The sequence below is a fragment of the Lonchura striata genome, chromosome 12 (assembly GCF_046129695.1).
Source record: "Lonchura striata isolate bLonStr1 chromosome 12, bLonStr1.mat, whole genome shotgun sequence".
Lineage (NCBI taxonomy): Eukaryota > Metazoa > Chordata > Aves > Passeriformes > Estrildidae > Lonchura > Lonchura striata.
This window is the reverse complement of record NC_134614.1, coordinates 9826560-9839195: the sequence shown is the minus strand read 5'-3', so window position 1 is coordinate 9839195 and position 12636 is coordinate 9826560. Positions and strand designations below refer to the sequence as shown.

At 51.1% G+C, this 12636-nt stretch overlaps 1 protein-coding gene across 1 annotated transcript; it reads left to right on the top strand.

The window, feature by feature from the left end:
- The first annotated feature begins 2092 nt into the window (after positions 1–2092).
- On the top strand, positions 2093–10081 carry DUSP7 (dual specificity phosphatase 7). Its single transcript, XM_021533706.2, has 3 exons — positions 2093–2537; positions 4779–5207; positions 7684–10081. Exons 1-3 carry the CDS (start codon positions 2126–2128, stop codon positions 7989–7991), a joined length of 1149 nt encoding a protein of 382 aa, XP_021389381.1. The 5' UTR covers positions 2093–2125; the 3' UTR covers positions 7992–10081.
- The last annotated feature ends 2555 nt before the right edge of the window (positions 10082–12636 follow it).

Genomic DNA, 12636 nt, shown 5'->3' with positions numbered 1-12636 from the left:
TCAGAGTGTTTTGCAATGAGATGCTTGCTGTGCTCAAAGTTAAGCATGCGCTTAAATGCTTTCTTAAGCTGGCATTTTTATTTGGGTCCAACCTTAGGAATTAGACCAAAAGGAAGGACCCCTGCACATCCAAGTGCTGCCTTTGTACTAAAGGCACAGGAATATTTCATGTGTTAAGGGTCTATAAAAGACCACTGAGGAGACAGTGGCTCTGAAATGGTTTCAGTAGTAGATCTCAGCTTTGAGAAAAGCAGATTTTGACCAGAAGAAAAGCGTCTTCAAATACAAATCAATTTGAAGTTCTGCCTAGAGACAATGCCATTTGAACAGCACAGTTCTCAACAACATTACAACTAAGACTCTGTGTGTGCACGTGTTTGTTTGCGTGTGGGGGAGTGTTTTAAGAGCAATATTTTTCCTGTTACACAAGGTACAGCCCAATTCTGGCTGAAATTCGGCCAGCTGGGAAAAAAAAACTTGAGGAGACCTAGTCAGGTTGCTGAGCCTGGGAATCTTCTGGTGAAACAGATCTGCCTCTTCCTTTCAAACAGTGTGTGCTGACAAAGTTGATACTAAGAGGCTAAAGAGATGACAAGTTAGAGACATAAAAAAATGAATGGTTTATCTCCCCAGACTGGGGAGAAGAAATGGTTCCCACTCATGCTTATAAGAATTTGGAGAACAAGGGCTTGTAGGATAACCTAGGCGAGATGAGACCACAACAGAGCTCCAGTCAAACCTCTGGCTGGAAGCTGGGTCAGCCCTGGGGGCAGGCCAGGTTACCTGGGGATGTGTTGAGTTGGATCTTGAAATCTATCGAGGATGGAGATTGCACAACCTCTCTGAGCAATCCACCAATGTTTGACTGCTTGCATGGTGAAAATAGACTGCAGTAGAAGTGGCTCATACAGAACCACATTTTTAATGTCATCCCGCTCATTAAAAAGAGAAAGATCAAATCTATTTTGTAACAGGGAACAGTTTGTGTGAGGCACGGAAAACTTCTGGTACCAGAGGACTGATTCACACAAGAAGGAATGTAAAAGATTGAAGGAAACCTAAGGGTGCCTCCAGTTACATTCCTGTCTTGAAATGCTAGTGTTGCAGCACAAAAGGTTTGTATTTATAGTAGTGGATACCAACAGGAAAAGATACTCTAAAAATAAACAAGGATGCACGGATAAAAACATCTATGTTGTAGCTCAGTCTGAGAGCGAAAGGCAATGCGGAGGCTTTAATGAGTCTCAGTCGATTTTATTTTGGAACTGTGAGTTCCTGTTAAAGACCAAACAGGGCTGGGCACGACCCACTCAGAACCCACGCGGGCCTGCACACCCGCCGGCCCGTGGGCTGGGTCACTTCACTGCTTGACCTTTTTATTAATGCATAGCCCGCGCTCGGGCGGAGGGGCCGGGGTCAGCACCGGCGGGCCGTGCCGATCCGCGCCATTCCGCTCCGCGCCGATCCGCTCCGTGCCGATCCGTTCCGTGCCGATCCGCTCCGTGCCGATCCGTTCCGTGCCGATCCGTTCCGTGCCGATCCGCTCCGTGCCGATCCGCTCCGTTCCGCTCCGTGCGGATCCGCTCCGTGCCGATCCGTGCCGTTCCGATCCGCTCCGTTCCGCTCCGTGCGGATCCGCTCCGATCCGCTCCGTGCCGTTCCGCTCCGTGCCGCTCCGCCCCCCGCGGCTGCCGGGCCGTTCCCGCGCTCTCCCCCGCCGCGGCCCCGCCCCTGCCCATATCGGGCTGCCCCGCTGCCCCCGCCGCGCCTGATTGGCTGTGGGGGCGCGGGGGCGGGGCCGCTCGGGGGCGGGGCCGGCGTGCGCGCGGCGCCGCGCGGGGCGGGCCCGGGCCGCCGGGCCCCGCCGCCGCCCCGCCCCCGAGGCATGACTCGCCGGGCCGCCGGCCGAGCGCCGCTTTAATTGAGGCCGCCGGCATGGGGCGCAGCGCGTAGGGCAGAGCGGGGGCCGCCGCGCTCCGGGCCGCAGACGCCGCGCACCCGCGGCCGTGCTGAGCGGAGCCGCGTCCGGCGCAGCGCGAGACCGACCCAGCGGAGCGGGGCCGCGTCCGGACGCCGCGTGGGTGGCCGGCGGGCCGGGCGCTGGCGGCCGCCGCTGCCGAGCCCCATGAAAACGCAGGTCTGGGGGAGCTCCCCGCGGGCGCCCATGGCTGCGGCGATGCCGTGCAAGAGCGCGGAGTGGCTGCAGGAGGAGCTGGAGTCGGGCGGCGGCCGCTCGCTGCTGCTGCTCGACTGCCGCCCCCACGAGCTCTTCGAGAGCTCGCACATCGAGACGGCCATCAACCTGGCCATCCCCGGGCTCATGCTGCGCCGACTCAAGAAGGGCAACTTGCCCATCCGCTCCATCATCCCCAACCACGAGGATAAGGAGCGCTTCGTTAAGCGCTGCAAGGCCGACACCGTGCTGCTCTACGACGAGGCCACCGCCGACTGGCAGGACAGCGGTGCCGCCACCTCCGTGCTGGGGCTCCTGCTCCAGAAGCTGCGCGACGACGGCTGCAAAGCCTATTACCTGAAAGGTGAGGTGCCCGTCGCTCTCCGTTCAGCCCCGTCCCGCTCCCGCATCCCTTGTCCGTGTCCCCCTGCGCAGCCCCTGGCCGGCCGCTGCATCCCTCGGGTGCCCATCCCCTGGTCGGACGGCGGTGGCTGACTCGTTTTGCCTCCTTCCCTTATCCGTTCTGCCCAATTTATTTTTATTTTTATCTACGTTTTTTTCCCCCCTCCTCTGCATCCCGCTTTAATCCCCCGCACAAAATGGTCGCAGGCTGGAAGCGGCCGGGAGCGCCCCGCTTCTTCCTGCGTCGCCTCCCCGGTAGCGGCGGGAGGAGCCCCCCAGCCTGGCCGCCGCCGCGGTCCTTGCAGCGCTGCCCCGTCCCGAGCCGATCCCGGCTGGGCAGCGCTGGGCGCCCCTCGACTCCGCTCCCCGCAGGGAGCCCTTCGGGGCTCCTCTCCAGCCCTCCGGAAGGAATGCCCGGATTCTGGGGGGCAAGAGAGCCCTTTTTATTTATTATTTTACCTTCCCGCATAACCAAAAAGGCATCGTTTGGGTTTTCCTCCTCCTTTGCTAGGAGAGCGCAGCCCGGCTGCTCCCCCGGGACAGGGCGATGGGGGAGCGGGGAGCTGCGCTGCGGATGAGCCGAACCCCGCACACCAGGGCTGCGGGTGCTTTGGGAGCTTTGGTTTTTTGGGGATTTTTTTGGCCGTTTTGAAAGATCGCAGCGGGCCGAGCAGAGCCCACAGCTGGGCTACTGGGACCCTTCCCATCCTCCCAGTGCTCCCAGTCCGGTCGCTGGGTGGCGGCTTTGAGGCAGGAATAACAGGAGAGCGGGGGAGCGTGTGTGGGGGAGAGTGGTCAAGAAAGTTGCCACTTGCGGCTCTTTAAAAAACACGGCTGTTCCTTGATGGACTCTCTTTGGGGAGATGGGGAAGCTCCTGGTGGCGGGGTGGGGCGGCAGGGGGACAGTCAGGTATTTGGGGTCCAGCCCTCGGGGCTGCGCAGCCCGCACACACCTCCTTCCAAAATATGGTGAGGGGCCAGCACAGGGGTTGATTCCATTCCTCCCTCGACCCTCCGATCCCTGCCCGTGAGCGAGGCTCCATCCCATCATCATCCCGTCCCGGTTTGGGGTTTCCCCATGGGCTCCCTTGCTCCCTCGCTTCGCATTCCCGCTTCTCTCCCCGTCGTCCTCATCACTAGCAAGTAAGGAGCGGTTTTGAAGTTACTCCTAAACTCTCCCCGATGGGCAGGGGAGGAGCTGAGCCCCTTTCTCTGCCTTTTCCCGGGAGCCTCGGTGGGAAATGTTTCTAATTAAAATTCCAAAATGGCTCCTTGGCGCTGTCTGGCGGCGCGGGGGGAGGCGGAGGGCGAGGACGAGCCTTTTTCATGAATGGATGTGGCAGGAGCTGTCTGTCCTGCTCAGTGACCCCGCCACAACCGCCGAACCCACTAACGAAGTTTCCAGGAGCCCTTTCTAATTAAACCATTTGTCAGTGTCAGATCCCGATGGCTGAGCTCCACTTTAATACCGCCTGGAAAGGAGGTAGATCGGTGGGGTTTTTGCTTCCCTGCCTCTGCCTTCCTTCCCAAGCAGCTGAGCTGAAGAGCCGGAGAAAAAATCTTAGGGGCAGATGTGAAGGGTCCCATCCCTCTGCGCTCCTGCTGTGGTTTGAGTGAAGAACAAACCTGTCACACTGCTCTGTTGCAAAGCCTATTTTTTTAATGATAAAATAATTATCACCCTGTGGCAAAACTTAGGGTCTTTTTTCCTGCTTGGAGGTGAATAATTTCGTTGGGTTTTAGTGCCTAGGGTGAGTATGTGGTAGTTGCCCCTGATCTGTCTTTTCAGACATGGATACTTTTCTAAGTGGCATAATAGCTCTTGCCTAAACTGCCCAAGCTCCTTATTTTTGAGAAGCTAACAAGGTGTGATTGTGTGTTGGCATTGATTTTATTTGTGGATGCTACTTTATTTTGTGGTTGAGATTTAGCCCTATTTTTCACAAGCGATATTGAACTTTGTAAGAACCACTCCTTGGTCTCCTGTGACCTGTTTGCTCAGTATCAGTTTGCTCAGGGAAGATAAAGGAGCAGGGAAATGCTTTTCTTGCTGTGAAGTTGAAGGGATACCAACTTCTTGCTGGTAAAGGCTTTCTGAGTAACATATATTCACAGGTAGAAGGATTTTCCATTCTAAAGAATAAAACATCTTTTTGTTTCCTCTCTGCCTCTCCCCTTCCCTCTCTCCTTTCCCCATTCCCAGGTGGCTTTAACAAGTTTCAGACTGAATATTCTGAGCACTGCGAGACAAACCTTGACAGCTCCTCACCCAGCAACTCTCCCCCGGCATCAGTCCTCGGCCTGGGAGGGCTGCGGATAAGTTCCGACTGCTCGGACGGCGAATCCGACAGGGAACCCAGCAGTGCCACGGAGTCGGACGGGAGCCCCATCCCGAACAATCAGCCTGCCTTTCCAGTCCAGATCCTACCTTACCTGTACCTGGGCTGTGCCAAAGATTCGACCAATTTGGACGTCCTGGGCAAATATGGCATTAAGTACATCCTGAATGTGACTCCTAACCTGCCAAACATGTTTGAGCATGACGGAGAGTTCAAGTACAAGCAGATCCCCATCTCAGATCACTGGAGCCAGAACCTCTCGCAGTTCTTTCCCGAGGCCATTGCTTTCATTGGTAGGTAGTTGGCAGAACATCTCTTTTCATACTCACCGCTTGGGAATGTGGTGTGCTGCTTCCCAGGGCTGCTGCTGTCTGCAGCCTCACCTCTCTGGGGCACAGCATCAGTTTAGCAGTCGAGTGTCACGCTGTGAGGTGGCACATCTGGTGCATATCACCCTTTCTGTGTTCAGGGAGGCCTCCCCTTCCAAAATTCAGCCCTCTTGCAGCCCCTCAGCTGAGCTACCTGCAAGTGGTTGTACTGCCCTGCTGCCTCTCGCCCTTGTGTGGGGATTTGCACTGCTGTGAAATGGCTGAACCCAGGCAGTGGGGAGCTCCTTTCCCTGCTTTACTTGGGGATGGGATCTGCTTTAGTGTGACTGGTGCCAGCAATTCCTTAGCCCCAAATGTGGTTAAAATCAGGGAGAGAGTGTGTGTGTGTTTTCTTTTCCTAAGGGGATTTGCTAGTTTAGTTGGGATTCTGCTGTAAGTCATCCTAGCATAGCTAACTCCTTGTATGGATACTTTTCCTAAGGTAAGTGTCAACACAATAAGTTAGTGATTATAATTATACTGCAGAGTTTGGATGGAAAAACTGCACTGTAGATAGCCCCTATGACAGTTTTGGCTGGTGGTTGTGGGGTTCAGCAAGGAAGATCTCTCAGGCCAGCCTTGACTTTGAGAATTGCTTCTTATTCTGTGGGAAGTGTATGTTGGGCTGAACAGGGCTGTACACCTCCAGGCTGACCTGTGCTGTTTGCTCATGATAGTCATTAGCCTAATCAGCTCTGTTTTATGGGGGTGAATGGCACAGGCAGTAATATCACCATTAACTATTAAAGCCCCATGGCTTCAAGTCTGCTTACAAACACTTGTACAGGTAACGGACAGGGGGACCTTTGCCTGCAGACTGAAGCCTGTGCAGCCTGTTTCAGACCCCGTAGCTTGTGCTTGCTATGCTGCAAGGCCTGAAATGGGGCAGAGCAGTGATGGATCTTTGCTCTTCGTCTGTCAGAAACCCTGGTTCCCACACGCTCTCCTTTGCCCCCAGTTTCTGCCCTTCAGTAACATGACTGTGGTCAGAAGCTGCTGCTTCCGTGTGGCAACAGGGACCTGTCTGATGTCCCATATGCACTTCTTGCATGAGCAGGGTGTTAAACGTCAGGGATGAGGTACAGTGTCCCTACTGACATGTGGCATTTGGGATCTGTCTGCTCTAGCCAGCCCGTGTCTCTGTGAGCACCGAGCTTGTGCTTTCCAGTTAATGACAGGAAATGGAGGATTACCTCACTCTAAAACCAAACACCAAGAAATGCTGTGCAGGTCAGATGAAAGGCAAAAATGTCTGGAAAAATGCAGAACAGGAGAGCCTGGAGGGGAGGGCTGGGTACACTGGGCGGTGATTGCCCACCCTACTGGAAATTCTTGCCTGATTTTGGAGGTTGGGCAGAAAACCTGTTGTGGCTTAGGTCTGGATTTCTGTTTTGCCTGCTTCTTCTTTGCCCTTCCCTGCATTTATGGTGCCAGAGTGTCTCTTACCTCTGGCTTTGCCTGAGGATCCTCTTTCTCCTGCCACATTTCGCTCCCCGCCAAGCTCTCAGTCAAATGACTGACTTCAAATAGGGCTGCCCAGAAGTAAAAGCAGTGCTGGGTACTTGCGTGCATTCAGTGCTCTCAGTGGCGTGTCCCTCTTTCAGCACTGAGATGTCAATTCATAAAGGGATCACGCTGTTCCGGCTGTGCGAGAGACAATGAGTGTGTGTGTGCTTTTCAGTTGGTGGCAAGGGAGGGGAAATTTCGCTGCTGTTCTCTCGCCATTTTTTGGTCCGGCCTGCATTCCTGCTTCCCGCTACCATTCATCCTGAGAGCCTCCTCCAACACAAGCGTTTGTTTGTGGTGAAGTGCATTTCTGTCGATCCTAAAGAACAGTTTCACAATAAGGGAAGTTCCTGCACTTCAGACTCCACTTAAATTGGCATTGGCTGCATTCATGTAACTTTATAGTGGAAGGAGGACAGGAACAGCAGAGGAGAATAGCTCATGTAGTGCTGGGTTGCAGCCTTGCCCTGAGTGCACAGCCTTCCCTGGTTTTGTTGGAGTAGAGGTGGGTGTGCTGTGCCCAACCACCAGCATCTCCCTAGAGCTGTTGTCTCCAGCTCCATCTGCCTCCAGTGGGTTACTCCAGCTCTCTTGAGGGTACGGTGTTCCCTAGGCAAGGGATGTGTTGCTAGACTTGATTGATGCTTCTCAAGCACATGAGATACTTGGCCTTGCTGGGGATGTGTATCTTTGCCATGCAGCAGGAATATCTTGAGCCCCATGAGGAGAGATACGGGTGCCCAAGGGACATGGGATGGTGTCACTAGGGGCAGGGGATCCAGTTCTGGCAGTCATCATGGTGTTGGGAGCTTGCAGCTGCCACCTGGCCCTGTTTCAAAGCCACCTGTTTTTGGTGCAGAATAATAGACTCCCCCTTCCCCTTGTCTTATTTCAGATGAGGCCCGTTCCAAGAAGTGTGGGATCCTTGTTCACTGCCTCGCTGGCATCAGCCGGTCCGTAACAGTCACTGTCGCCTACTTGATGCAAAAACTCAACTTGTCCCTGAATGATGCCTATGACTTTGTGAAAAGGAAAAAATCCAACATTTCCCCAAACTTTAACTTCATGGGCCAACTCCTGGACTTTGAGAGGACTCTGGGACTCAACAGCCCCTGTGACAACCGCTCGCCCAGTGAACAGCTCTACTTCACCACCCCCACCAACCACAACCTCTTCCAGCTGAACACTCTGGAGTCCACATGAAGAGGACGCTGCCTGGTCGGGAACTCGAGCATCGAATCGCTTCTCTTGAGTATTTCAACTCTTAGGAAAATACCTGTCTAGCCAGGCAGCTCTGAGATGAGTAGCTTCTCTGGGCAGAGGTGCCTGATCGCTGCTTTAGGAAGGCTAATGCCGCTCACTAAGTATCCTGATCCAAGTGGTTTGAAGAGGTAGTGTTTTTACAGGGGGTTATTTAACACGGGCGATGTTACAGCGTTTGGGACGCAGCTGTCACCGGCAATAACCGCTTTCCTGGGTCCATTGAGACTGTCAGAACACGCACACGTGTGAAGAGCTACCGGGGGTTAGCTTGCTGTGGAAAATGAGGAGATTTATGCACTTGGAAACCTTGAACAAAAGGTGTTGGGCCAAGACTGTTTTAAAACCCAAGTTTACTTTTTTTGGTTTAAGAAAAAAAATAAGAAAAGGTAGATATTACTCAAGCTTTGGGTTCAAACTCTTTTTAGATATGTAAGTTCTTGACTGTTTGTACAGACCAGGTTGCAAAACCAGTATTTTATTCTGTTTCTTGTTTGATCATTTATTATTTTTTTTTTTTAATCAAATGTTTATATTGACCAAATGCATTTTGCACACTTTGTGAAGCCTTGGTATGTCCTGGCATATTACTGGGTACTCCAGAGAGAGATACATGCTGCTGCTGTTGTTGTTAGCATCTGGTAGGAAGCTTTGTTATGTGTGAAGGCCAGTTGGGCTTAAATGCAACCCCTTCACCACTCCTGCACTCACAATCACAAACTCTGCACTGATTCAGCCAAGGTGACTAAGCCGCAAGCTTTTTTTTAATGCCACCCCTGCCAAAAACACTGTTTGCTATTGCCAGAGGTAAAACTCTTGTAGCCTCCAGAGTTGGTAGAAGCATGTCTGAGCCCGGCTTCATTCTCTGCTGCCTGTTGACTGATTCAACGTCATCCAGCTGGCCCGAAACCATTCCAGCTTCCCGAGTCCAGAAGGTAGTTGCAGTGCTGGCGTTTCTTGAGCACACTGGATTCTTTCCCACGTGTGCGGGGTGGAGGGGGAATGCAGCGAGCGCCTGGAGCAGAGCGAGGATTGTGTGGCGGGACGGGACTCAATCGTCACGCACGGAGCACGTGAGGGAGTGAAGAGGTGTGGAAATGATGAGGAGAGCATTGTAACAGAGAATTTTTATAAATATATATATATATGAATATATATATTAACTGGCAAATTCTGAGATGATTGGAGCTTTCAACAGAGGTTCTGATTTTTTTTTCTTCCTCTTTCAAATAACTTTATGCCGTGCCTTCTATTCTGAGAAGACTTGTATGTATTTCTGGCTAGTGTTTGGCAAACTCCTTTTACCAAGCTGGGAGGGGAGGAAGTGGTAATAATTTCTGGGAGGAGGGCAGAACGGATTTAGAGATTTCTTTATTGGCTGCAATGTAGTCCCTCCTTTCTCCCCCCTCCCTGTCCACTTTAACTCTCATGTAAGTGAAAAAAAAAAAAAAAAGCCACGGATTTTTTTCTAAATATCCAGTTTTTTGTACTTTTTTCAAGAAAAATAAAAAATAATTAAAAAAAATCTCCATCTGGAGGAATGTTTGACGCTGTCACATCCTGAAACTGTTCTTTTTGTTAAAGGTGTTATCAGAATGTTGGAATGAGCTTCTGTTTCTTGTTTTCTGGTTGTTTTTTGTTTGTTTGTTGGGTTTTGTTTGCCACAATGTTGGGATTGTGGGTCATTGGAAGGGAGAATGGGCGTACGGTTGTGAGTGAGAAAATTGAGAATATCCTAATTGCATCTTACCTCATGGAGGAATTTATTTTTTCAGGGATTTTTTGACAGTGCATCTCTATTGCATTACAGCTAAGCTGGTTTGTAAAGGCTTCCTGTGCTGTTAGTGGTCTTTATTCTTTAAAGGAAAAAAAAAATAAGATGCGTCTTCTGATTAGTACAAATGAAAGCTTGTTACTGAGGAATGGTTCTGCTTTCTGAGTTATGAAGGAAATTTAGTGACCCTATATATACTGATCCAATATTGGGACTTTGTTTATATTGCAAATAAATATTATTTTTTCTTTAAAAATGATGTTTGTGTCAGATCCTTGTCTAGCCTCTGCCCATATAAGGGCATGCTGCTGTTATCCATTTTTTATGGTCGATTAGGATCCTTCTGTGACCGTGGAGAGCATTTGCTGGGCTGTGTTCAAGTGTGGTGTTTGGTTTCATGCACAGCTTAATTTTTAAGACCTGTGTTAAAATGGAGAGGGGGAGGTGGGCAGGCGAAGGAGAAGGATAAGGGGGTATTGGATAAACTGGAGGACAAAGAACAGCTTGAGAATGGGACTGGCTTTGACCCCAGCCATTCCTCTGTGCCAAAAATAAATAGATAAACTAAATACACTTTTGTTTGCTGTTTCAGCGTGGCCTACAAAGGCATTGCAAAGCCTTGCCCACAACTGTTGTGCTAGCAGACTTTATTTTGGTAGGAAAGCAAGAAGTCAGAGGATTGTGGGCAACCACCTGATGGGTTTTCCTGGGGCTCTTGGAGAGCTGGACCCCCTCCTGCATCCCAGGGGAAGGGGGTGCTGTGTGTGTTACCCTTGGGCTGTGCTGTGTCCCCCTGTGCTCCTGGCATCGCTTGTGGGAAATCTGGAGGGGCTGATAAGGATGCTATAGGGTGAAACGTGGCTCTAAACATCTGAGTGCATCGTGTCTAAGGGAGCTGTGGCTTCCTGTGACACTGCTTGTAGCTGTGCAGGAGTGGGTTCCCCCCAGCAATCCTTGTTTTAACCTGAATGGCAAGAAATTAAATGACTATTCAATTGTGCAGTCCCTCAGCGTATGTGTCATCTTGTTCCAATCCTAAATCTGAGCACAAAAGACAGGTAGTTTTATTCCAGAAGCAGCTCAGGTTAGTGGATGCAGGGGGGAGGTAGAGGTTGAAGCAGGAGCCAAGTGAGTGTGTGCATGTTTACTCCTGGACTCCATGATGGGAATCTATATATTGATTTGGAGACCTGTTTGTGGCTAAACAAACAAAAATCTACCTGGTTTGCAGGGGAAAGAAGACCTTTCAGTTTTCCCCTGTAATTACATGGTAGAGTAGCTCTTGAGGAAGACAGGAAACTGCTGGAGGCTGGCTGTGCACTGAAGGAGTGCAGAACAGCTTGTTGGGTGTGTGGCTGTATTTGCTTCCATCTAATTTCCTCTCAGGTTTTTCTGCTAAGGTGTGGAGCAGGATATTCACAGTTAGCATTGTAAGCACATTTGTATGGTAGCTGAGTTGTGGCTGGCTGCAGCAGCACAGCTGCTGTTTGCTGTGGCCTTGGAGGAAGAGCTGGTGTGCAGGGAGCCACAGGCAGCTCCTGGGGACCTGATCCCTGATCCTGGGTCATGCTGTGAGTGCCCTGGCACTGTAGCACTCAGAAGACGTGTTGCCAAACAAAGGAGATTATTTGTCTGAAAATCATCCTGCCACTTGCAAACAGGACACACAGGAGCTTTTTCTAAGCTGCCTGGCCTCAGCAGCAAGGAGCAGCCAGTGTGGCTGGTCTTCAGCCCATCAGTGTTTTACAAATCTCAGAGGGGTTTCCTTGGAGACCTGATGTCCTGTAATTCAGCGAGGAGACAAGAACTGACATCAGGCAAAGGGCAGTGCTGGAGAAATAGTTAGAGAGGAAAAAGAGAGCGTGGGGTCTGTCTACACTCCCTTGCAGAGGCAGGCACGAGCACTAGCTAAGCGTAGGAGCACAGGCTGAGTGAGAAAGCTGGTTATGTTCAGAGCAGTGGAATTTGGCAAGGAGATAGAGCTTCCCACACACAGCAGGGAGAAGCTCCTCGGTTAACCCATTGATTCCAGACAAGCTGTCTGTAAGATGCACTGTGGTGTTCTACTCTCCAAAACCCAGTAATCTCCTGCCTGGGCAGAGAGATCTCCTGTCCCTGGGTTTTCTCATGTGATGCCACAAGCCTCAGGTGATATGAGTGGGAATTTGTATTTTGGTTTTTTTCCCTCCATGGATGACTTTATCTTTACTCATTTGAACAGTTAGAGGGACTACAGGTCCCTGGTGCTTTCAAAAAGTTTCTCCCTCTATTTCAAGTCATAGCAAAAGCACAAAGCTAAACTTCTGCAATTCCCTGCTGGAGACCCAGCATCACGAGCCCTGTGAACAGGACACAAGCTCAGGGAAGGGTCTTTGTAGTTGTAGTTTTTTTCTCTTGCTTGTGTCTGCCCTTCCCTTGGTGTGGCATCGAAGACATCCTGAGCATGATGCAAGTCAACCTTTGCAGCTCTGCACTTGTCTGCTGTTGCGACACTGAGATGCACGTGGAAAAGCAGATGCTTCCTGCTACCATCTGAGTTTGGGTGTTCACATTTCCAAGGTAACCAGGTTATTTGTGGGCTGTTACATTCTTGTTTTATCCTTTATGTGAGGAAACCAGGCTATTTGCAGTGTTGTAAAGGCATGCAAATAGTTCAGGTAATAAACACATCCCTGTATTTACTGGCAGAGGCTGCAATGATCATGCTCTGGGCTGCTTGGAGTGCGTGTGAAAACGGGTTTGCTTCTGGATTTTGTGCCATTTGCTCCCATGCGTCCTCACATCAGTGGAGTGCTGGGCTGGCTAAATGTGGTG

Coding starts and splice junctions, on each gene's coding strand:
- DUSP7 (XM_021533706.2), top strand. CDS start 2,126: ATGAAAACGCAGGTCTGGGGGAGCTCCCCGCGGGCGCCCATGGCTGCG. Junction 2,538..4,778: donor CAAAGCCTATTACCTGAAAG/GTGAGGTGCCCG, acceptor CCCCATTCCCAG/GTGGCTTTAACAAGTTTCAG. Junction 5,208..7,683: donor CGAGGCCATTGCTTTCATTG/GTAGGTAGTTGG, acceptor GTCTTATTTCAG/ATGAGGCCCGTTCCAAGAAG.